General features: G+C 46.6%; 1 protein-coding gene across 1 annotated transcript; it reads left to right on the forward strand.

The window, feature by feature from the left end:
* Positions 1-1,677: 1,677 nt before the first annotated feature.
* LOC144153290 (glutamate receptor ionotropic, delta-1-like) lies at positions 1,678-24,689 on the forward strand. Its single transcript, XM_077684940.1, has 9 exons — positions 1,678-1,681; positions 5,776-6,111; positions 11,032-11,237; positions 11,360-11,578; positions 15,383-15,526; positions 18,686-18,886; positions 21,729-21,832; positions 22,615-22,708; positions 24,456-24,689. Exons 1-9 carry the CDS (start codon positions 1,678-1,680, stop codon positions 24,687-24,689), a joined length of 1,542 nt encoding a protein of 513 aa, XP_077541066.1.

Here is a 24,689-nt window from a genome sequence, read left to right on the forward strand (position 1 = left end):
CACACTGGGACGAACAGACAGACAACAAACTACATGTAATAAAGCCACACTTGGGACGGTACACAACTGACTCACACAACAGACACACAGAAGTCGCCTTGGTCAGATTACGGATAGGGCACACACATGCGACGCACTCGCACCTGCTGACTGGATCTCCAAGACCTCTGTGTGGCAGGTGCAGAGAGGCCCTATCCGTAGTGCACATACTAATCACATGCAAGGCACTTCACACAACACGACACAAACACTTCAGAGAACTGTACAGACAACATATCCCACTACATCCATCGCTGTTTCTAGGTGACGATGCCATTGTTTCTGTAAAACGTGTGTTTGAATATTTGTCAGACGTTAAGTTTTTAAACCTCATTTCCTATCACGCATAATCAAATCTGGCCCCATACACCAGCCATCACCATTATCTTTAACTGATTTTACTATGTTCGGTTGGCATGTTTTATGTTTGTTTTTTTTGTTTTTTTTTGGTGGTAACCACCTCACTTCATTAAATAAACTTTTCTCTGGCGCTCTTTGCCCTTAGTCGGCCTTGCGCCATAAAAACACAACCATCATCATCAGACATATTCCATCACACCCGTCATACTTCTTAGGAGACGATGCCATGTTTTCTGTTCAGCGCACCTTTAAGTTCTTATCAGAAGTTCACTTTTTACAACTCATCTCATACCACTCATAGTTTTACCCCTAGTCCTATACACCAGCCAACTTATTTATCTTTTAACCGCTCTTGTTCTTCACCCTGGCCCTTTACACCAGCCGTGCTCATAGTCTTTTAACTGATTTTAGTTCGTGTTATCTCCTCATCAAATAACTTTGGGTTTGGCGCTCTTTGCCCATGTCGGCCTTGCGCCAATAAAATCAAACCATCATCATCAAAACCGAGACCCATTCCTGGCAAACAGTGAGCAAAAGGTAGCGTTTCACTAGCGGCCAGATGTGTATATGTGGTCTCTACATTTTGATTTACCGCCCCACAAACCAATCCTTAACGAATCTTCGCCGTACGACAACTTAATTCCGTCGGGACTGGGTTACCCAGGGGGTGCTGTCGAACAAACTAATGAAGCCGTGCGAAGGAAGCGTGCAATGGACGTGAAGCTGCGCCAAGACAGGCCCAAAACAGCCATCGCTAAGGCAGACGAGCAAGCCGTACCGCCGACGCGACCGCTGGCGAGCGGCCACCTCTACGCGGGGAACGCTGGGTGATTCGCCAAGCCATCTACAGTATGCTCCATGAGGGAAACCCTCCCCACCCGCCGCCACCTCCATCGCGTTGGGAGTTTATTGTCCGCACGCCGCGAAAGAACCGTTGGCTGGTAGAGGTAGAAATCTGCTTTAAAATTGTTCTAAGGAAGGGTTGTGCATGAACTTTAGTCGACCTATACAGTAAGTCACCATACATAACTCATTATCGTTTATAACAGTTTAGCGTCCGTGGTCTTTCATCTTCGTTATAGTGGGTGGGCTTTAATTTCAACCACGGAGTTGTTTCGGGGTTCGCAATGTCCGTTGATGATGCTCGTCACGTCAGGCGGAGGTACCCCGCTGTGCCGACAGATGGCGCCATAGCGTCGACGGCGGTCCCGTGTGTGATCTCGGCTTGTCCGCGCATGCCGCCTTCCTATACATGCACCTATAAACTACCAGACCTCCATGGGTGAGCTTCGAGTACGTACATACTACGGCAGGTGGCGTTGTGAGCAAGACAGCCTCTGTGGATGGCGGCCGCCAGTGTGCCGAAGTCAGCTCCGCTGCTTCAGCAGAGTTCGCAGGAGGGGAACTGGCTTTCATTTTTTTTACTTTGCCATCCCTGGCTTTGTATTACATCGTCGGAAAGTGGCAACAGCAATCGGTAGGGATCAGCCGAAACTGGCAATTTTGAGTTTCCGTATAAAGGAATAGGGATGCAGTAAAGAATCGTTATTAACGAGGTCATCCAGGAAAAAAATACTGACACCGTTACGAGCAACATCGCCATGAAAGCGGGAATAACTTCTTGGCTATGTACTAGGGCGTGGTCCGTAAGAAAACTTCTACTAAACCGAGAATTCGAGTGAATCTGCTTAGCAGAGTTTTGGTTTGGGCTAGTTGGTAGCGGTAATCCATGACTTCGTGTAGCGCAAAAAAAAAAAAAACAACAGAGGTCACAGGGAGGCGACAGGCACAAGGGCTAACTTCCAACGTTTTTTTTGCGCTACACGAAGTCATGGAGTGAATCTGGTTTTTTATACCGTGGAGTTACTGCATGTGGTAACTCAGTGTCCAAGGGTTGCGCGCTTATGTGAACGTTAGCTGGGTGATTGCGGCGGAGGCGCTCAGAGGAGAGAATATGAATGGGAAGGTTTTAGGTCGATGTTTAAAAAAAGTTTAGGAGGTGTTCATGTTTATAGGATAAACTATTTATTAGACGGCTCCTAACCTCCTGCTGACTAGAATGTCGCAGTTGATCCGGCAAAAATCCATAGTAAAAATCTAAGCCCAAACGGAAGGAGAGTTCAAACGCAAAGCTTTCTCCCATGCACCCTGAGTCAAAGCTGAAAGTCCAAAACTGCTTCGACAATTAAAATTGCGCAATCGGATAGACGTCGACTTTAAAACGCGGTCGGTCGGGAGGTCGGATTGTCATGCTCTCTGTCAGCCTCTCTGTCTGTCTGTCTGTCTGTCTGTCAGTCAGTCAGTCAGTCAGTCAGTCAGTCAGTCAGTCAGTCAGTCAGTCAGTCAGTCAGTCAGTCAGTCAGTCAGTCAAATTTATTGGTGTGAGAAGGGAAGGGAAAGGTGGGGCGAAAGAAGCGAGTGGAGCCCTCTCTCCAGGGCCGCAGTTTTAGCTGCACTGATCTTTGCTCATTCGATCAACGCTCGCTAATTCTCGAGGGTGGAGGTGCCCAGGGATGCCTCCTATGTGTCCAGTGCATTGGGTTCGTGGGTATCCTCTGGAGGCTATATAATGGGGTATCCCCAGGATGCGTGGAAATTTGGTACCTTTTCGTGTTTTTTCCAGTGTTCGTCTGTGGTGTTTGGGGACATCACAGCAAGCCCACACTTGTGTTAGAGGATGCTAGAAGTTTACTTAGTGTTTGACTTTCATTGTTATTGAGGTGTTTGAGTGGTGGAGGGAACTTCTTTCTGCTGCGACTAAGCCTGGTGAGGTTCCAGGAGAGGAAGGCTGTGTGATTTCTCCGATTCGGCGCGGTGTGTTAGGAAGCTTGCTTCCTCAACAACCACCTCGCTCCCGTATAGTCCCCGTGATCGGGGCACCAGATGATGGTGCGTTTGTGGTTCAAGGTTGAAGGAGCAGGATGTAGCCTTTATTGTGGCGGGAAGACTACGTCAAGTGGGGGAAGTGGGAGTAGAAGGTGGGGTGAAGGGAGAATTTTCTGCGTGCCCTTGGGGATTCTGCCTGCCGCTATGTGTATAGCGGCTCTTTCTATTTCGTATAGTGTTTGAAGATTTGTCGTTGTGGTCGCACCATTGAATGGTTGGTAGGATGCGCTTGTCTCCACTTTGTCCGTGTCCAGGCCTGTGATGGTTACATGGTCTATTACATCTCATAGGAGGTCCACCACTACTGCTGTTGAGTTCCAGTTTGCACCTGTGCTTGAAAATGTGTAGACTGTGTTGATCTGGTGTTGGAAGGTTTTGCTTCGGTATTTTATTTTGGCAACCCTTCGGTCTTTGTGAAGGATAGGATGAATGTTCTTGGGTAGGGGGCGTGGGGTCAGGCTTTTTTCGTTCAGTTAAGGTGATGTTGGTCATCCGGCATGCCTGATTTTTATTGCGGTTTTTTAATTCTGGGTAAGATGGCTCATCCTGTAACACTTTTGTTGAGGAGCTCTCTCTGGGCTGCTAGTACAGTTTCCCTTAGCCCTCCCCACGACACAGGGGTGACAATTTGTCACTCTCAAGCATCAAGCGACAAATTAGCAGCCTTGGTCCACGGGAAGCGTTTCTCTTCCTTCACGTGCTGAATGTGCCTTCGCTTATCATCTTAATCACCGTTTTTGGCAACCTGTTCTCTTACGTTCGGTCTCGTTAAATGCATTTCCGCCTTTCCACTAAATCAGTGAAGCAGAGGATGCTTCGGTTTAAGAACTTAAGCAACATGGCAAAAAGTAGGGTAGCAGTCACTAATATGTGTCGCTCTAGTAGGAAATAAGTACGAGAAGGTGTTGGTGCAAGTCAGAGAACGCCATACAACGTAGCGTGTTGTCGCACGTGTCCATACTTATAAGCCTGACTAACAACTTCGAAAGATCTTTCCTAAAACATCCCCACTTGCTTCGTTCCGTGGCCCCCGGCCGAAATATAATGCGAATCGAATGTGCAAATAAATCTGAAGGTGACTGTTCATGCAACGCGAATTTCCCTTTAGACAGATAGATAGATAGAACTTTTTTTGAGCCCTTGAGTCACCGTTGAGGCGGCCTCCGACGCGGTGGTCCCTTATTCACAGGGCCCATAAACGGCCAGCACCTCCAGGCCCCGGGCCACTAAGGCCGCGTGGGTCGTTGTGTTTCGCTACAAAACCCTGACACACTACAAACGCTTCATTCAGTAACTTGGCACAGATAAGGCTTGATTCCTGAAAACCAGTGGTTAGATACCCCACAGCGTTTTTCTATATAAGTCATCATGCATACTTTGTGGTGCTTACTTTTAAAGGAACGTTGTTTGTTAGAGACTCATGGAATATTTTATTTTAAGGTGGAGGGGCAGTGGAGGGAAGTGCAGAAACTTTGTTGATACCTGCAGACCTGACACATTACTTACACAGACAGAACACAGACGCAGAATAAAGGCTTCAGAAGTCAGTCTTCACAACCACTCGCCGAAGTGGCTTATAGTGGGTAATGTGTTGCACTGATGACCACGTTGACGCTGGTTGAATACGATGAGTGAAGCAACGAAAACTCTCGTATGTCGATATTTGGGCACACATTCGAGATCCCTCGGTTGTCAAAATTTATACGTTGTCCTTCACTAGAACGCGCCTCATTCCACTAAACCTGTAACGCCACAGCCATCCCCCCACCCCCCATCCCGTAAAAACTAAAACAAATATTTTAAACTGATAATAATGTGGACTAATTATCTTGAATAATATATAAAATTGAATGTAAAGTTGAGTTACCTCTGAATATAAAGTTGCATAATGAGAATAAATACCGTCGGTGGGTGATCTTCCTCCAACATCCAACAGCTAAGTTTTCACTAATGCGTTTGGCTTGGTAAAGGACAGGTTAATCTCGTGAAATTGTAATTTGTGAGGATTTTGTATGCAAAATAATAGGACTTTCATTGTGCATCTGACAGATTTTGTTGTTAAGGCTAGAGAAAGCAGATACATATTGCAGTAAACTATGCCTTCTGGTTCGTTTACTTATGTTTCGTTCAGGCTCCTGGCTGCTGCCGGTAATAAAACATGAGTAAACAACCTGTAACTTCAGGCCGCGGAAGTTTAAAAAACTGCTGGAGTTTTAGTGGCTAAGGCATTCTGCAGTGAGGCCAAGGTCGTGGGTTGGATTCCCGGCCAGCAGGGCCGCAATTCAGATGGAGCTGAAAAGCAAAAACATCCGTGTGTCGATATTTCGGCACGCGCTATATATCCCCGGGTGGTCACATTAATCCGCAGCATTGCACTACGGCGCACCTCCTAGTTTCCCAGGTGTCGCTTCGGTGCGTAAAACACCAGAATCAATCAGTCTCCATACTTATTTGTTCGTTCCACCTTTCCGTGTTCCGCGTTGCCTGCAGTTTGTGATCTGCGCGCAAGCGGCCTCATCGCCCTCATCACTTCCGGCGGATGCGAGGCGACCGTGGCCCTGGCCAGGGAGGCAAATAGGGCCCACCTGCCCTTCATGGCCGTCCTGAGTGGCGAGTGCAGCCAGCAGTGGATGGTGGAGCAGGCGTACCCCAAGCACAGCCGGCGAGGCAGACCGGGGCTCAGTGTCTACAACCTGGCAGCACAGCAACGACGGCCCGGCGTATTCGTTTTGCCCCACAAGGAAGCCTCGGATGTTCAGGTGGTCTTCACGAAGCTGACGAGTATGAATGTGGACCGGGCACTCGTCCTCTACGACGACGACTTCGGTAGGTTTTTTTCTCCAGAAATAGCTTAAACACATGAAGCTCAAAAGAGGGCACGCAGGTTGGAGGATTGCGGGCTATTCTCGACAAAGGCGAAATTTGGGAGCAAGTATTAGTTGATGTAAGTCTTGTCTGAATGGCTCAGAAGTCCGTCACGTGGTTCCAGAGAACAAAACTATAAAAGCTGAGTATTGAAAGCTCGTGTCGAATGTCAGAGCCAATCAGAAATGATCCCAGGTACGTTATCGCCTGTTCCCTAATTTTATGGTTATGCCGCATAGTTCCCTCGAGCTCTGAACAAGTACTCCTGGCGGTCACTGCAAGTTAGCAGTGCTTGGCTGCTCGCGGCAAGAGCGAGAGCAGTCCTAATAAGAGAAACACTGCGGAAACACTGTGTTACTGCAATGCACTTGATTCATTCTGCTTCTTTTCTTAACAAAATTCTACTGGCGTTGCTATTTCAAGAACGAGAGGGGGAGAACATGGGCTGTGAGAGAGAGGGGGGGGGCAGGGCGTGTTACGTGACACGGGATGCAAAAGGGTATTGTCAGTCGACGACATTTGCAGCGAAGCGACTAGACACCAGTGCTTTCCTTTTTTTGACGGAAGCATTGTTAAGAAGGCAAATATTCGTCCCTAACATGCGTGTTCCATTGGACGGCCCTCCCTATTGGCTCAATTTCGCTGTAGCTTCGCACATCAGCAGAAGGTCAGGGCAGCAGAGTACAGGGTCAGCCTACATGGAAGGTCAGCCTAATCGAATGCCTCGCTGCGGGCATTCAAGCGTTTCGTCGTAGCCGATGTCACAAAATGGGTGAATATTAGTAGTGGTAGTAGCAGTAGTAGCAGTAGTTGTAGTAGTAGTAGCCGTAGCAGCAGCAGCAGTAGTAGTAGTAGTAGTAGTAGTAGTAGTAGTAGTAGTAGTAGTAGTAGTAGTAGTAGTAGTAGTAGTAGTATGAGTAGCATTAGGTATTATTATGTAGCAAAGAAGTGCAAGTAGTCCCTTAGTCCAGTAGACCAGGTGAATACTTCGCGGTTTCTGTGCTGGAGAACTGTAGCTCCTTGGCTGTTAGACATGCGCTGGTCAGTTGGTTCACCCACCGCTCAAAGAGCAGAAAAGGGGGGAAAGAGATGGGAGGCCTGGGTTTGGAGCGAACCCAAGGAGTATGTGTGGAAGGATGCCTGGCTGAGAGTGAAATTCGACTTCACGGAGGTATTGGCCTGGATATAGGTGAGGAAAAGTGTCGTGTGGATTCTTCTTGTTTCTCCTTTTTCTTCTTGTTTGAATACTTTGAGATTAGTAACAAATTTGCATGATGTTGCAGAAAAACACCCAGGACGGCACACACTTTAAACGTTAGCACAACGAAGCGATCAGACGGTGCTTACGGCCGTCAAAATTTGACATGCACAACAGGGGTCTCCTCATGCGCTACAAGTACCCCAACGATGAAAATTGACCCGCTTTGTTTCTCAATGACAATATGTTTCGACTTTATGGCATTTGTCAGGCTTTCATCAATACTTTCACCTATTGCCATCGGTGAGTGTTTAAGGGGCAGTGGCTTTACAACAGGCCATACTGCATTACTGCGCAATAGGGCAGACCTCACACGGCGGTCACGTGACAAGACGAGCGAATCGCAAAACTCGAGCACTGCGCTTGCAAAGAATTTCTCCTCCCTAACGAATTAAAAAGTAACCACCGTTCTTTTGTAACTGAGTTGGTAGCGTCATAAGGACGAAGGCGTACGGGAAGCGCCCCCCACCATCCCCCAACGTTTCCAGATACCGTTGTTGGCGATCAGCTGGCAGGGGACTCGCCTTCGTTTGTATGTATGTATGTATGTATGTATGTATGTATGCATGTATGCATGTATGCATGTATGTATGTATGTATGTATGTATGTATGTATGTATGTATGTATGTATGTATGTATGTATGTATGCATGTATGTATGTATGTATGTATGTATGTATGTATGTTTTGTGTTGCTTTGTTTACGTGACTTCGTTGATATTTGACGGTTGCCGAAGCCCGGTCAAGGTACTATAATGCAGTTTCTTTACAGCCACCATTTTTCACCATTTTTCACCTGGTGTGTTTTTTCGTGAAAAATAAACAACCTGAATCGGCATCTGTTTCGATATCAAAGGGCCAAGGCCAGACGTAGCTAGTGTAATGCATGGGAAGTATAGAAAAGCGCTGTTACAGGCAGCAGCAAACCGGTGGGATTAAAACATGACCACACAAACAGGCAGAGAAGTGTTCTCCTCGGAGGTCCCGGACGCACCCTTTAGGGTCATGTAAGGGCGAGCATCAATACAGAGAACTCTCAATCGCAGACACGCATTCAACGTGTTGCGCACGGCACCCAAAAATTCCGAATACACAAAACCACGGGTCTTGTGGCGGTTTCCCCAAGGGGAAGTACGACAGCCGCCGTTTGCCGAGGGCTTCTTCGAACACGACTTCGCTGGGGTTCGTCAGTTTATCCCGGTTCTCGCGACATCCGCGACCTTGACTCACAGGCCCCGAGTAGCTGCGCCACAGTCAGGCCCCGGCTTGTTCAACCTTGATGCTCCTGATGAGCCGTGTTCGCCGCCACACACGAAGCTTCTCCTCATTGCACGAACGTTGCCCGGACTATGTCACGCGCCCCGGGCAACGCCGAATCGCCTCGTGGTGATTGTTTACAAGAAAACAAAATACAACCATGGTTCTTCAAAAGACTGCCTTGTCGTAATAACAATAATACCGATTGTGTCGGGAACTTCAAGAGATAATCAAGAAAAAAAGATGGAGCAGCGGCACACTCCCCGACCACTTTCCGGCGTTTTCTCTATGACGTCACCGAAACATGCTTGTCTGATTGGCGGCCGCGGTCCGAAGCCACCCCTAAGAATCATGACTGGGCGATTGGAGAGGAGCCTCTAGTATCGTTTGGTCATGTCACTTTAATGCTAACGGGTGTAGTTAACGCACCAAAAACTGCGAATATAGCGCTGAGCCATTTTACGTCATTCCTGTACGTACACATCATTGTAGCAGAAGATTTGAAAGGCTCCCAGCATGTCTTTTGCTCTCATGTAAAAAAAAAGTGTTTTGTAAGTAAAGTGGCGCAGAGTGATTTACCAAAGACCAGTTTATTTTTATTATTTTTCATTCGATCGCCCTCAAGGCCCGAGGGCCGGGGAGTAGGTACACACATGTAGTACATACAAACAAAAATACAACAGCAAAAGTGCAATCAGGTAACATCGCTTGATACAGGGTTGAACTAATGGCTACGTACATATAAAATTAGTGACAGCAACATTAAATAAAACCGCATCTTCTATACCAACAATGTCATAAGGAAGACGATTCCAACATACAGACGTCTATGGCGCAGATGAGTCCTGCAAACACTTGGTGTGCGCTGATGGAATCCCTACTTTGTTACGATGACCTATGCAAGGGGAAACGTTTTTCGCTGGGGACACTAATCTATTTATGAGTAACGCGTTGTTATAGTACCTTTTATGAAATTGACGCAGCCGAATAACTTTCCTGCGAAGAGACAGTAGGGGCAAAGATAGTGCTGTTTTTATTGATCTGAGGCTCGAGCTGCGATACTGGTTAGAAAGAATGAAGCGCGCTGTCCGATGTTGCGCTCGTTCTAATTCCAAGATAAATGTTTCAAGGCCAGGTTCCCCAGCAGGGGCTGCATATTCTAGTTTGCTCAGTGCAAATACGTCGTAAAGCAAGAGCTTCAGTGAAACAGGCGCTTAACTAAAATTTCTTCGGAGACATTTTAACATGCTATTAGCTTTAGCTGTACTATAGTTTAATGTCTGTCTTCCAAGTTATGTAGAGGTTACGTGTATGCACACATACTTATAAAAATTTACCGTTTCGAGGAGAACGTTATTAAGTTGGTATGTGCACACTATAGTTCTTTAACGGCTGACAGGCATGTACTTGCATTCGTTAATTTCTACGTCATAACCCAAATCTGACACCATTCCTGAACCCCATCAATATCAGCCTGTAATTCAAATACGTCCTAATGACCATTAAGTGTCCTATAACTTCCACATTCATCTGTGAAAACACTGACCGAAAAAGAAATGTTTAGAGGAAATCATTAATGTAAACCAGAAAAGGTCACAACACGGGCACCTGTGGGACGCAAGAGCGAACCGGGACCCTGGGAGAATATAAGTTGTTGGCTGTTATGAATTGGGAACGGTTACTGAGAAAACCAATCAGCCACGCGAGGACGTTATTGTCTCAATTCTCGTGCCGTGATTTTAAAATGAGTAAATCATGAGTTACCCTGTCGAATGATTTTAAGAAACCTAAACAGGTACATTCAATGTGTTTGCCGTGGTCAAGAGTGGAATGGAAATCATGACTACAACATACTATAGTTGCGTTTCACAGGAAACGTTTTAACGAAACCCATGCTGCGAATCTATAAAGAAAGACTTGCCCTCTAAACAGTTGATAACCTGCGAGTAAATGACACGTTCCAGTATTTTGCATAGTAACGAAGTCATTGATACCGGTCTGTAAATTTCTGGACAACATTTATCACCGGGCCTAAACAATGGCATAATTCTTCCCACACTCCCATTATTCGGAAGAATATTTTTCTTAGAATCATGGAGCTGTAGATTTCAGTGTTTATTAGGAACTTTAAACTAATGTTGTGGACGCCGGCGGAAGACGAGATTTTAAGGTTTTCTATCAGTGTTGTATGCCTGTTGTGTCGAAACGAATTGCTTCCATTGGGAGGTAATCACTAGCTTGATAAACATCCTTTGTTCCTGTGTTTTTTCAAATAAAACAGGGCCGTATTGCGCCTTTATGGCGTCTTTACGACGCTTACGTGCCTCCCTCTGGTCGAAAGATGTAATTCACACTGAGTTTCGCAGCCGAGAATTGCATGAAAATCTTCAAGGACGAGGCGAGGCGCACAAACATGACCATGGGTTTTGTGCCGCTGGACGGGAACCATCTTGACCCGTCTGTGGCCGTCAACGTTACCCTACAGCGCCTCAAACGACTCAACACTTTCTACACCAACTTCGCAATGGTCATCTTCTCCAATATTTCAGTTGCCGAAGGGCTACACACAAAGGTGAGCAGACGACGCCAAACCGTACTCCCATATTTGTTATTATGACTAAAAAAAACTGAATAGTTTCTTTTTGGCTAGTTGGAGATTCTAGAAGATCAATATATCTTTTATGCTTTGTGCAGCTTATCGAAACAGGCATCATCGATCCCAACATGCGGACGTTCATCATTTACACTGGTTTTGACCATAACGTGGACTGCTGGTTCTTCCCGTTCAAGACTCGGTATGCGTATGAGAAGCTCCTCTATGTCATCCCCCGCTCGTACTCTAAGGAGACACTGCTCCTTGTGAGGGCCGCGGGAGCCCACTGGAATAAAGGCTACGAGCAGCCGTGGACGAAGGTAATGCCCAAAACAGAGCGTCGACGGCTTTTGTTTCGCCAGTGCATCCTCCGGAACAATCTAAACAAACTTTACTCGCTCCCTCTCCCCAGCAGCGTTCAGGAAAGGCTAGTCTGGGGACCCTGCGTCAAGTGGCGAAAGTAAGGCGCACGTCGTGGGTGATATCCGAGGCTCCTGATGTGGCTAACTCGTGCCGAATGAATACCCATTTATATCCCCAGGAGGCGATCTAGAGTCGCCTCAGCGGAAGAGGCTGTACACAAATGACATGTGTCCGGGACGAACTTCCGTCGTCCAAGGAAGCCTCCTTTCAGCAATTATTATTACTCATGGGCGTTTTTCGTTGCTGATTACATCGAGTGTTCAGTATACGAAACGTTTGGACTTAAGACCACGTAAGCAGTAATGTGATTAGCTCGGCGGAAACTCTGGCTAGGTGTCGGCAGGAGTCGGTTCGATAAGGCTGATAAATTACTGTAACAAACTCAGCCATAAATACAATACAGTGGCGCTCCGGTTATAAGTCCCCGGGTTTTATGACAGACTAGTCGAGTCCCGGTGAAGTCCTCGCAGAAACAATGGAACAGAAACCTTGGTTAAGCGACGTATTTTCATGCCTAACCCGCGTTATCCGACGTCGGACGCGAAGCGCGCGACCGACCTGCCAACGATATTAAAGGGCCGCGGGCGTGTTCCGCGGACCTTAAGCGCGGGTCTATCAGTTTCCTCGGCATATCTTTCGCTGCCTCATCTCTCAATTCTCTCCCCTCTCACAGCCGCCCGCTCCTCTGCACAATCGCGTTCCAGCCTCTCGAAGTTATATTTTAAGCTCTAGTCTCTTCTCGCTGGAGTTTCTTGTCTTCTTACGCAGCGGTCACAAGTGCAGTGTGCAGCCGGCATTCATTTCATACGCTCAGCAGTGAATCGCCAACCAGGTTACGATTACAGGCTTTAGCTTCCATATGTGTTTGCTCGTGATCGTGTGTGCCATAATTCGCACTGGCTGACGGGAATCGTGGCAGTGGACTGCGGTACACAGCTTGTTTTGTACAGCGTGCCTGACACCAGCCCTCAATTATTCTTTTCGCATTTACTCTTTTTAGTAATTTGGGTTTCCTAGCCCTCTAAAGAATTTGTTTGTTGCTCACATTAAGGTTTCTTGGAAATCCATGGCCCGAAGCTGTATTTGTAGGCGTAATTGTGGTTGTTCGCATTTTGCGACACCCGCATTTTGCGGCGATTTGGCAAGGTCCCGAGAAAGTCGTGTAATTGGCGTTCGTCTGTCGATCAGTTTCGTTTATATAAGCGTAATTGTGGTTGTTCGGATTTTATGACGCCCGCATTTTCAGGCGCTTTTGCACGGTTCCGGGAAATTCGTATAATCGGCGTTCTCACGGTGTATCAGTGTCGTGCGATACTGTCGCCTACCAAATTTATCCTAATTTGCTGCTTACCTCCATATGAGGCAGTTTTGGAGGGTTGACTGTCCACAAGTATGTTCAACATTTTTTTTTTTATTTTCTGCCTGTGTTTTTGACTCGAAAGATTTTGGCTTCAGCTTTGCGAGTGCCATTGCCGAAGCCTCTCGCGGAAGTTCCAGCGGTACTGACTCAACAAGACAGTGCCATCTGCAAATCCTAAAGATTAGTATATTGCTCCTTGATTCGTAGCTAATTACGTTCTTAAATACTGTATCTGGATAGAGAATGAATAACTGCGGTGAGATTTTGTCTACTTGCCTGACGCCCTTTCGGACAGTGAACGTTCTCGTTTTTTTTTCATGAAGGAGATTCGTACCGATACATACATCTTATATATCCTTTATTAGGGCTACGTAAACCTCCTCTATGCCATAGTCTCTAAATTCTTCGTTAAAGATCCCCAGGTGGTCAAAACTAATCCGGAGCCCTCCACTACGATGCGCCTCATCGCCTGCGTTGCGTGGGCAGGTTTAACCCTACAATCAATCAATCTCTATATTCTTCACACACCGCGACGGTGGCCACTACGTCAAATGATTTTTTCATAATCTATGACTACCCTGTAGAAGGAATATTATATACCCAAATTTTTAAATTGTCGTCTGTTGTTTGCATGTACATGATGCATTGTAGAGAAGTCCTTGCTGTCGGTAGCTTGTTCCTTTGTTATTCCATGTTTAGCATGCCCTTACTCGATTATGACTATATAAGGTACAAAATTATGATAGCTTAAATGCACGCGTGCATGCCGTAGACGACAAGCAAATGTCGGCAATTTATAGGCTCAAATTGGGAAAGTCATGTCCACAACGGCCAGGGGATGTAACGTTGTAGCCAGCCGGGTGGCGTATTCCCAAACCATATCCCGTAGGGGCCCAAGCCGACCACACCCCCTAAGCAGGGGCACAGCCAATGAGGTTAAGAAAATTGCAATTTTTTAACCTCCTTGGACGCAGCACCGTGACATCTCTACCGCTATGTGCGCGACTTCATGCGAGGGGGATTTTTTTTTGTTCCCCCTCCCCTCGTTTGACCTGCTTGGCAGGCGGCTGATGGTTTCGCTCCGTGGGCAGGGCTGGCCTGCGGCGCTGGGGAAGTTGACGCACATGTGGTAGAAGCTAACCTTTTGTACCTGATCCCCTGATCTCTCCGCGCTCTTCTTGCGCACCTGCAAGTTAACGCTGACCTCCGATCGTGTTCCTCGATAAGCGCTTGACTCGGTGCTCGAAGTGCGCGCACGCGGATGGACGCTTTCACGCGCATGTGGCAATTATACGCGTTACTGAAAGCAAACACCCTCATTGAAAGCTCATTCTACAGCACACAGAAGGGTATACAATTGAGTTGGGTGCTCTTTCACTATTGGGTGCTCTTTCACTATATACACACCTCAAAACACGATTCTGTGCTGCAGGTAAGGATTACAAGAAAGGCAGCCAATTACCCATGACTACATTTACAAACTGTCCTACTCTTGTGAAATATTACAGCTGCGTGAGCTGCTATATTTTGGCACTTTCATAAGCACTATTACATTGAGTTTCGTTAACATTAACTTCATTGCATTATTCTTTATCAGGAACAGTGCCACTAAGGAAAACATTGACATTTTGTTAACAGCAATGGAAGGTGTGAATCGTTCTTGCAAGGGTAATACATTGATAAGAAAGACACCAGCTCAAACGTAGACGTTTTACACTCGGTCATGACTTCTGCGTAATTTGCACTGCTGGTCATAACAATTTAGGGAAACATATAGGTAGAGACCCATGGTGCTGCGTACAAGGAGGTTAAAAAATTGCAATTTTTTTAACCTCATTGGGTGCGCCCCTGCTTAGGGGGTGTGGTCGGCCTGGGCCCCTACTGGATATGGTTTGGGAATACGCAGCCGGGTGAAATCGTGCGCTGAACTTCTTAGCGCGTACGTGGAGTGGAGGCCTCGGGAGAAGGGCGTAGAATGAATCACTACCAAGGGGAAAACCATTAGTCGCAAGCTGTTGGCATATTTGATCGCGTCTAATTGATTAGCGAGGCATTTTACGGGGATGCCAGTGGTGTGTACTAGTTTATTCAGTGTTACGTGCTGTACGTTAATAAATTTCGCTAAGGTGAAATGTCTACGATGCTGGCCTTTAAGGGCCTTCTTCGAACAGAACAAACAATAATATAATAAGAAGTGAATAAACGAAGCTGTTTAGCAGCCAGTAGGGGGCTGCTGCTCTGCCAAGCACGTCTGTTGCAATGACTGGATTGCGAGTCGAAGCAATTGCGCACCCTTTGTACACAACTGTAAATACTCCTTCACTTCTCGCGGCTCTTCCAGTTCCTCCATCCGGATGTCTTTGCTCTGGAGTTCTTGCGTGCTATTCTACAGTACACAACTGACAATGCGGACAAAATTCCAGCTGACACTGGTTGTGAAACACGCATGGATGACTTCCTAGAAGAGATGAATAGGAATGTGGAGGTGAGGATTAGGACTCTGACTGGGTACTAGTTTCTTTCGAACGACTCCCAAACAGCGTATGCATGTTGAGGCTGATACGGGGTCACCCTGGAGGAAACGTGCCTATACTTCGCTATAGTAGACGGTGAAAATAACGTCATTTGCACAGCACCCTTCAAAACTCCGGCGTCTGCGATGAGCATTTTTGTTAACAACATCTACGCGAGCTATGAGAACCACAATCACATTGCTCCAGCCCACTTTTCCAGTATTTTGGTATGCGTCATTTACAACAGTTGATAACGAGCGAGTACGTACGCCGGCATTTCTTAAGCCTGAGACGCGATTGCCGTGGATTTTACAACGATGTTTGTAAAGCATTTTCTAAGGTGTCACCCACTGCTAAAGGGCCCAGTGTTTTGGAATAAAAAACATTGACCCCTAAAACAAGCATAATTACAGGAAAAGCACGCCGTATAAATCGGGCTGTTGAACGCAAATACGAACGAAAACGGCCTAAATAATGAAATACACAGATTATATTAGCGTTCTACATCATTATGGCAAGAACGCCTAATGTACACACACTGTTTAAATGCTGATTATGTTAAATTATGTCTGCATGTGCACTTCGACAGACAATTGTATTCGCAGTTCCTGCTCATCCTGCTTTCACAAGAAATCAAGTAGCAGAGAAGAACTCCGCATTTGCTGTCCAACATAACTCGGCGTAATCCTTGCTTCTTATTTCGACCTCAGGACACGAATTAAAAAATAAAAGGAAGCACCGGCTGTAAGAATGGGACACACAAGTTGAACAGAAGCTTTGCTCAATAAAACCGAAATTAGGCAGACACACAACAGAAAATAAAGTAGGTTTGCGGAAGTTACACCACGTAGACTGAATAAGACACACATGCGAACCACTAATCCCTCTAAAAGGTCGCAAATCAAGCAATCTGCGCGAAGTGAGGAGAACGGTTTCCACCCTCCACGTCGTAAGCGAATGTACGGAAGGCGACGCGGACCGACGCAAGCTTTCCCAGGACTTTCATGCCTCATCTACCCTTACACCCTACACAATACCTTTTAGACGAACCCATGCTTTTATATCAACGCATTATCCGACTTTTTATCTCGTATTATAATTTTACGGGTTGTTTTCTATCACCCGTAATTGTTGTGCAGTGTTTGAAAATCTACATTATAATCTGCCATTACAACCTTCACCTTTTAATTATAAGCCTTGTACACCCACGAAGTCTTTTTGATTGCATCCCATTCCTACTTTCGCTGCCGGAACTTTCCATTAGTTCGATCTACATTAGCTAAACTTGCGCTTTTTGGCCTTTCCTGCCCCTGTACAAAACATGCGCGTACGCATACGCAATAGCCATGACTAGACAACACAGTCCTTTTTGACGCGAGCGTTTAGCGTCTTCCTTTCAATACAGACAAAACGCTGGTTGCCCGCCATCATGAAATACGACGTGCGACTTTTAAAGACAATTGTCTTTCTTGGGCTACTTAACCGGGAAAATTTGGGCTTTCTTTGCCCGTCTGTCTGTCTGTCCCTTGATCCAGCCTGTCGGCCTGAAATTGACCGAATTTGCCAAAAAGAAGCTTATATAGGCAGGAGCGTTCGAAACTTCTAATGCTGCTGGCACAAGCCATACATGTTCCCACCATTTACCCTAAGGAAACCCGAGGCACATTTGAGGCAAAATGTTCGTACTTAACCAGCGGTTCCCGCGTTCTTTTAGTAAAGATTACAGGGGAGCCGGTTTTTGCGGTTGAAAGTGAAAAACAACGCGTTAAATATTAAAAATGGCACAGAAAGGCCCCATCTCATGCGACATAAAGGCATGCACCAAAAATTAAAGCCAGCTCCACACCTGTTAAATCTGCTGAAACAGCTGCGGTGACTTCCACGCGCTGGAGGCGACATCATGAAGATGCGGGGGTCGCTGACAACGCTACTCGCCGCGGTATGTACACACTCGAATCTGACCAATGGAGGTCTGGTAGTTCATCGGTGCATATATGTGGGGGGGTAGTGAGCCGCGTGCCCGGGCGCGTGAGGCAATATCGCGCAACGGACGGCCGTCGCATCGTCCCGGGAGCAGTTCTAAGTACGCGGTAGAGGTCCTAAGGTGGCGGGCAGGTGTTGGGTGCGTAGGGCGAACAGTGCGGCCCTAAGCTGAAAGGTTACCGCACGACTGTGTGCGGTAACCTTTCGTTTGACTACGGCAGTGATATTTGGTGACTTGGGCGCGCTGGTGGCCCCTTTCCACAGGTAGTGGAGGCCGCTCAAAACGCCATTCGTAGCATTATGTGCCTATAAATGCTCCCTCGCAGACGTCTGGTAATTTATCGCTGCATACAACGGACGGTAGGAGCACCCGGGAGGTGGATGCAGTAGGTCTGCACCACGTGCCGATATTTTGAGCAGGACCACCATCGAGGGGGTGGCGCCATCTGTCGGCCCAGAAGGGTACCTTCGCCTGTCGTGACGGGTATCGCCTTTGTCTGGCGTGACAATCATCATCGCCGGAAATCGGGAGCACATAAGCAGCCCTGCGGTTGAAAGAACAGAGCTTCCGCTCGTTCTGTTCCAGGCAGAATTATAAACAAAAGTAAAACAAAAATTCGCGCTGCTCCAGAATAAGGCGCAGGAGCAGTGTGAAGGAGGAAAACATAAATTGCATTTAACAAATATCCGTTAAGTTCATCACATGAGGAGCGAGACCGGAGAGGAAGGGTGTGGGGGTGGTAGCGGAGAGCGGAATGCGGGTGATGTCGAAGAGGTGGCTGACGGCTTTGTTCTTTCGAGGACATTTGGAGGGAAGGAAGCAGATACGCGGGCAATTCTTTTTCATATCACCCTTCCCGCTTATCACTACCCACGGTCTTGTGACTGACCACGTGTTCGCAAAAGGCAACAGGACTTTTAACGTTTCCAGCTTTGTCCCGCATTTCTCACTGCAGTCGCTAGTGGTTCGCTTCACAATGATTGCGACCAGTGCGCATACAATCGGCTAATTTGTTCATGCTGGGTCACTGTGTTTGTTTGCCGTTTGTGTGCCAGGGACAGCCGAGTTTCGACCCACATGGTTAACTAACGCTTTGGAATTCAGAAATTATTGCGCTTTAGATAGTTTTCACTGTGCTTTTACGCAGGCAGAAATCAGGCACAAGCACATGAGCAGCAGCACGGCATCGTACAAGGTTTATTACCTAGCACCCCTCAACACGACTTGGTACCGGCTGATGCACTTGGAGACATGGTACCTGCGAAACGGCAGCTTCGAGCCCACGGTGATGCTGAACGAAGTGGACGCCTACCTCAACAACAAGACGCTCAACGTTGTCCTACTGGAGGTGAGCCGCTTATAAGGCCCTTTCTCATTCTGTTGCTGAAGTAAGTAGAGGCTGTCTATCGGTATAGTTATACGGCGAGCGTCCAGTTACAGAGTGACAGGTCTAGGTGTAACGGGCGCAGTGTCCCTACCGATCTAAAGATCATTTACTCGAGAGAAAATAAGATTAGATAACGTTAACTTGCGAATTTTTTATAGGAAGGGCTAAGGAAAAAGCTACAGAAAATAGCTTCATGGGCCCCCAGCCTTTTGGCTACATGGCAGCTGTTGGTAATTAAGATTAAATATGAAGTTGCGGGCAACCAAATTAACCTTCGTACACACACTTATAAAAGGTACAGTTTGCACGGATGCAATCAGTTAGAAAACGGTTTGCATGAAAGAATTTTGAACACACCAGGAGAGATGCCGTATTCAGGAGATGCTACTCGATAATCCACCAAACTCAACCTTATAACATAGCAATCGGCAAATTTGCAGAGTAAAATAAACACCTTGAATTTGAATTTATAGCTTATGAAAACACTGTTCATTTGTAAGTAGAAACCCCTGCAGTGACGGAAGCGATAAGAGAACCGGAAATATAAGAGACGGATACATGGTGCTCCTGGAGGATTTGCACAAGGAATGCAGAACACGATAACACTTCATAAGTATGGTGCCAAGTTCCTGATGACAAGGAGCGTCATACAAGCTGACACAATCTAACCGAAACTATTTACAACATGTCTAGAGGGGCTGTTTAGAAACTTGGCTGAGAAGCGTCTACTATACAAGGAAATGGTGAACATTTGAACCGCTAAATATTTGGGGGTGACCCCGTCTTCAGTGATTCTGAAGAAGATCAGCAAAAGTATGCTTCAGGCACTGTTCTCGGAAACGTTTGCATAAATGTTGAGTGAAAGGTAAGTAATTAATGCTATGTGGCGGCAGGAGTAATGACCGAGTAATGAGGGTTGTAGGTGAGCGGCATGGCTCCAAGATATCCGCCCCGATAGATGTCCAACCAGGCCACGTGCCACACACAATTTCGCTCTTGTCTGAGGACACCCCGTTACAGTATGAATAAGTAGAGAGTAATGTTCAATGGACGTGCAGAAGCTCCCCTTACGCCTGGCAAATGAAATACAATCATAGAAAAAGTGTATGTTATAAATATGTTTACGTTATATACGTTTACAGGTGTTGTGTTTATGTATGCACTATTTTTGTTTCCTTTGACAAAGCGGAGCGATGGCACGGTAATTTCGCTGTAATTTTTTACGCGTGAAAGCGTGTTTCTCTCTTAAGTTATAAAGATTTGTAGTATGTATTATTTTTGTTGTTTGTTATGCTGAATGTGTGCAAGCCATGCACACTTTAGGCATGTGCAGTTGCTTCTGTTCCCGTCGCCTGCGCTGTCAGGTGCTGGGTGCCTAGTCAGGAGACTATTAAAGTGTCTTTTAAAGCAAAGCTTTACTGCTTTCATCAAGCGATTTCGCGGAGGATACGCAAGGTGACCTATTGACCGTAGAGGTACGCCCCTAGACACGCCCCTTGAAGCGCATCGCGTGATTCACCGGGCCCGCGGTTGGCGCTGCTCACAAAGCTCCGTTTTAGGTCGTTCTGCGGTGGCGGCCGCGAAGGGAGCGGTCGCTCAGCTGATCGGTAGCCTACCAAACCCGTAGCCTCCCATGCATGCGGCGCTGGGTTGTCTCGGGCAACGTGACTCGTCGCACGCCCGCGAAGAGGAACGGTGCGTTCGCTGTGAATGAACGTCGCGTTCACCCAGCCTCCTTCTGCGAGCGTTGCACGCACCCGAACCTTCTTTGAGATATGGTTGGCAATACAGCTACATTAAAGGTTAACTAAGCGAAACCAAGTCTCAACCAGACTAAGCCAAGCTTCTCCTTTGCATATACGAGGTTAGCTGAGACAAGCCGCAGCCATTTTTTCTCTCAGCACCTTGGCAATTTGTGAAAGCCAAAAGTTTAATAACTAATTAACTAACTAAATAACTAAGTGAATAAACAAACAAATAAATAAATAAATAAATAAATAAATAAATAAATAAATAAATAAATAAATAAATAAATAAATAAATAAATAAATAAATAAATAAGCAAATAAATAAATAAATAACTAAATAAAAAAATAAATAAATAAATAAATAAATGAAACTTTATTAACGTAAGAATGGCGACTCGGCCTACGTGGGGTCGGGTGGGTAGGGTGGTGTCAATTATTTCGGGATAACTTTACATTCTCAGATGGACGCCAGTGGCGAGAGGGAAGTTTCACGAGGAGGGACTTCGCTAAATAAATAAACAAAAAAAATAAATAAATGCCTTGTAAAAGGGTCTCTTCCAATGCAAGCCTCTAGAAATAATTGAGGGTTCTAGAGCGTTGGCGAACCTCCAAAAGTGACGAACAGTGGGCTACCTCTGGCTTCAAAGTTAATTCGTTAATTAGTTCTTTACGGTGAACGTCATTTTACAGTATAAAGTTATCGAAGCTTCTACATTGTACGATTATTTACACCTTTAAGGGAATCTTCTATGCCTATAAATAACGCTCTTGCGCTTTCGCGAAAAAGCAGAAAAATACCCCTAAAGCAACACCCTTTAAATGGTCTTTTGTTGTGTTTGTGCTAGGTTTGACAATTACTTAATTAGGCAATGCCAATCAACAGAACGGCATAGTACAACCAATGCGAAACCTGAGTGGTGACCGTGCTGTTTCTGCCCTCGAGCCTAGGCGCATGCCCCTATCACTATGTGTAACCGCACTCGCCACTGAGTGACGCTGTGGCAGCATACTTCTGCTGCGTATGCGCTATAAACGTTCGGTCCTATATCACGCAGTACCCACCTTACGTCGTATACGACAAGCATCGGACTGGCAAGCCCACCGTCAATGGCACGTTTCTCGTCTTCATGAACTACCTCCAGGAAATGTACCACTTCAGGTGGGTATGCCCTTTTTCTAGTGATAGTTATGACGACGTATTTTCGTAACTTGATATTGAATAAAAGCGGAAAAAATTAAGGAGACAGCAGAAGGAACACTTGTGCTTCATAGCGCTACACATTTGCTGTGAAAGAAAGTATGCTATAAATGCTGCGGTTTCGCTGTTGAACAAGCTTGCTGTTGAATGCATGAATGCGTAATCCACAGAACTGTAGGCTTTGTTCTTAGCTCTCAATTGCGCCTTCAGGCTCACACCAGGTTCCTCAGCCCTAGATTCAGAACTGGCTTTTAACTCACGCTAATTGACACCTAGTGTGGGCAAGTAACACCCACATCCTCACATCGCAAAAACCATGCCAATTGCCCTTGGTATTGGCCACCCACGTTTCTTCCCTCGTGGCTCTGCTCCTTCAAACATTTTATTCACTCACTAAGACGTAGTGTTCACTCTATCGCTGAGGTCAAATTCATCCTCACCAGTATCCCAGTCTCCTTAGACAGAAGAGAGAGCATCTGACTATACGCCAGTAAAACTGAAAGTCGGCTTTTAATGCACGTACGTTCGTTTGTTCTCCACAGGAAGTCGTCAAGCTCAGAACAGAAGTGTTTACAACAGTGCTAAACTCGCAATTTTGTTGCGTTCAAGCGGTATGAATATTAGGTTTAGCTTTGCTTCGAGCTGGTATTGACAAACCAATAGCATTCGTCTGCCTTATCGGTATAGATCCAGGTCCTGAAAGGAAACGTGAAGCATGGTCCCGTGACACCCACCCTTTGCAGGGCTTCCTACCAGCTGCTCGAGAATGTCACGAGTGGAGGCATCAGACGCACTGACTACAACTGGAGCGGGGCGCTTGGTATGCTGAACAAAAGGGTGAGTGGACAACGGGTACAACGCGGACCTTTCGTCCAAGGTGTATTCTGTCGGCATTGGTCATCATTCGGTGCGTATGCTAACTCGAAATGCACGCAAACGAAGGAGTATAAGGGTGGGCATTTAAGGGACATAATGATGTCGATATACGGAGGAGGTTCCATATAGCACACAGAAAGTTGAAAGGAGGTAATTTTTTTTTTCAAATATCTACACACCACACTACTCGGCTCATTCATATTTACGACTCGGCGCTTCTACGTAATTTTGCGGATCACGCATTTCGCTAGATTTCATTGGTGCTCAGAGTTTCAGCAGGCCAATGTTACTTTTGTTGTTTCGGTTCTATAATTGTACTCCTAAACGTAGCGGACCTGGGGAAACACGCCTTCTCTCATTTTTTCAATCTTCGCCACTCTCCGGCGCGACCGGGATGGCCCCTGGCATGGCCTAAACGACGTCATAGAGGCCATGGCTGTCCGATAGGCTGTAACTGGCCAACTGCGCGGCTAATTTCTACCATTTCCGCTGTCGTCAGCGCAGTGTACGAACCTGTTCTATGCCTGAATCTGTAGGCACAGTTTTGCCGTTTCTTTTGTGTTTTGAGTGCACGAGGAGCTTGGGTGATGACCTCAATACTTCCCTTTCAATGGGTCCACTCGACAACAAACGTTTATTGCTTCAAAACTGCCTTACCAGCCCGAGCGCACGCTTGCGAGCAGGCACCCATGCCTGCTTTTTTGTGGCACCAGACCGCGAATAGACCCCTCCACATTTCGAAGAAAATGGGAAAACTCCCCGTCCTATCGAAGGCCGCCGGAGAAGACGCCGCGATCCGCCCCCCTCTCCGGGAGAGAGCGCGCAGCTTTCGTCGCGTTGTCCGTGGTCGAGTTGAGAGGGAACAATTATGCACGATTTCTCATCGCGTGCAGTTTTGGTGATAGTGAACAGATTTTCATAATTCTGGGAGGAGGAGATTGCTGGGACAATAGACGTTACCCCAAAATACATTCCTAGTAGTCGATGGTAAGTGTTGCAGGGTTCCTTTAAAGGGAACATTAGTCTTCCAAGCCATATTTTTCAGGGGCAAAGCCTCTTACGGGTTTGGGCTGTCACCGTCTCATGTCGTTGTAGAATCATGTAGTCACGGTAGTACAACACCGGGACACTCGTTCTCCAAGGCCTAGTGCTAGAACGTAACGCACGAAAAAGAACACATCGGCACAATTGTTCTCCAACGCCTCGCGCTAGAACGCTTCGTGCTTCAAAGACACCGGACTTACAATAAAGCTGTATACCTCTACCCCCCAAGTGTTTAATCTCCGTGGGCCGAAGCACCAAGGCGCCAAGAATTAACTTATATTCTGCATGCTTCGCCCCTCTCCAGGTTTCACGTTAGTAAAGATGGCCCAAGATTTTTTTCTTTTGAAGGGGTTGCTTCCGGTGGATTCAAAATTCTTTTGCTTAGGTGAATGCATAACTGTATGTTGTGGAAAATGAGGAAACATTCCGTTTCGTGCCTCAGTTACGAGCCACCAATTCTGAATTAGGCATGAAATGTCTGATGGTGGTGCAGGAGAGAAATCCCCGGAACCTGTAGTACCCCCAAATAGGCCACCATTTTTTTTATTCTGACAGGAGGTATACGTTAGGTAGGGACAGTAGGTACTTTGGCGTGGAAGTGCTCAATTGTGAAACGATGCTTAAAGCTGACCAACCTCTTCGACTTCTTGGCCACGTCGTGCAGGAAACCGACTGGGTGACGTTCGTGGACATCACGGAGGAGCGCGTGCGTTCGTTCTCACTAACGGAGGAATTCATCAGCCACCCGGTCGCCATCCTTGTGCAGAAGCCCGAGATCCGCTCCCCAAAGATGCTCTTCGCCCAGCCGTTTTCCAAGCAGGTTGTCAATCCTTGGCGCAGGTGCCTTCGCTTGCAGCAGCTCGCGTGCTCACTGGGTGCTCGAGATAAGCCCAAGTAG

Source organism: Haemaphysalis longicornis, unplaced genomic scaffold (genome assembly GCF_048455015.1).
Source record: "Haemaphysalis longicornis isolate Haplotype H1 unplaced genomic scaffold, Haemaphysalis longicornis Haplotype H1 scaffold_9, whole genome shotgun sequence".
In the NCBI taxonomy this organism is placed as follows: Eukaryota; Metazoa; Arthropoda; class Arachnida; order Ixodida; family Ixodidae; genus Haemaphysalis; species Haemaphysalis longicornis.

Excerpts from the sequence above, each read along its gene's own strand:
- LOC144153290 (XM_077684940.1), top strand. Across the intron at positions 15,527-18,685 it reads AGATGAATAGGAATGTGGAG|GCAGAAATCAGGCACAAGCA; the intron begins GTGAGGATTAGG and ends GCTTTTACGCAG. Across the intron at positions 22,709-24,455 it reads TTGGTATGCTGAACAAAAGG|GAAACCGACTGGGTGACGTT; the intron begins GTGAGTGGACAA and ends CACGTCGTGCAG.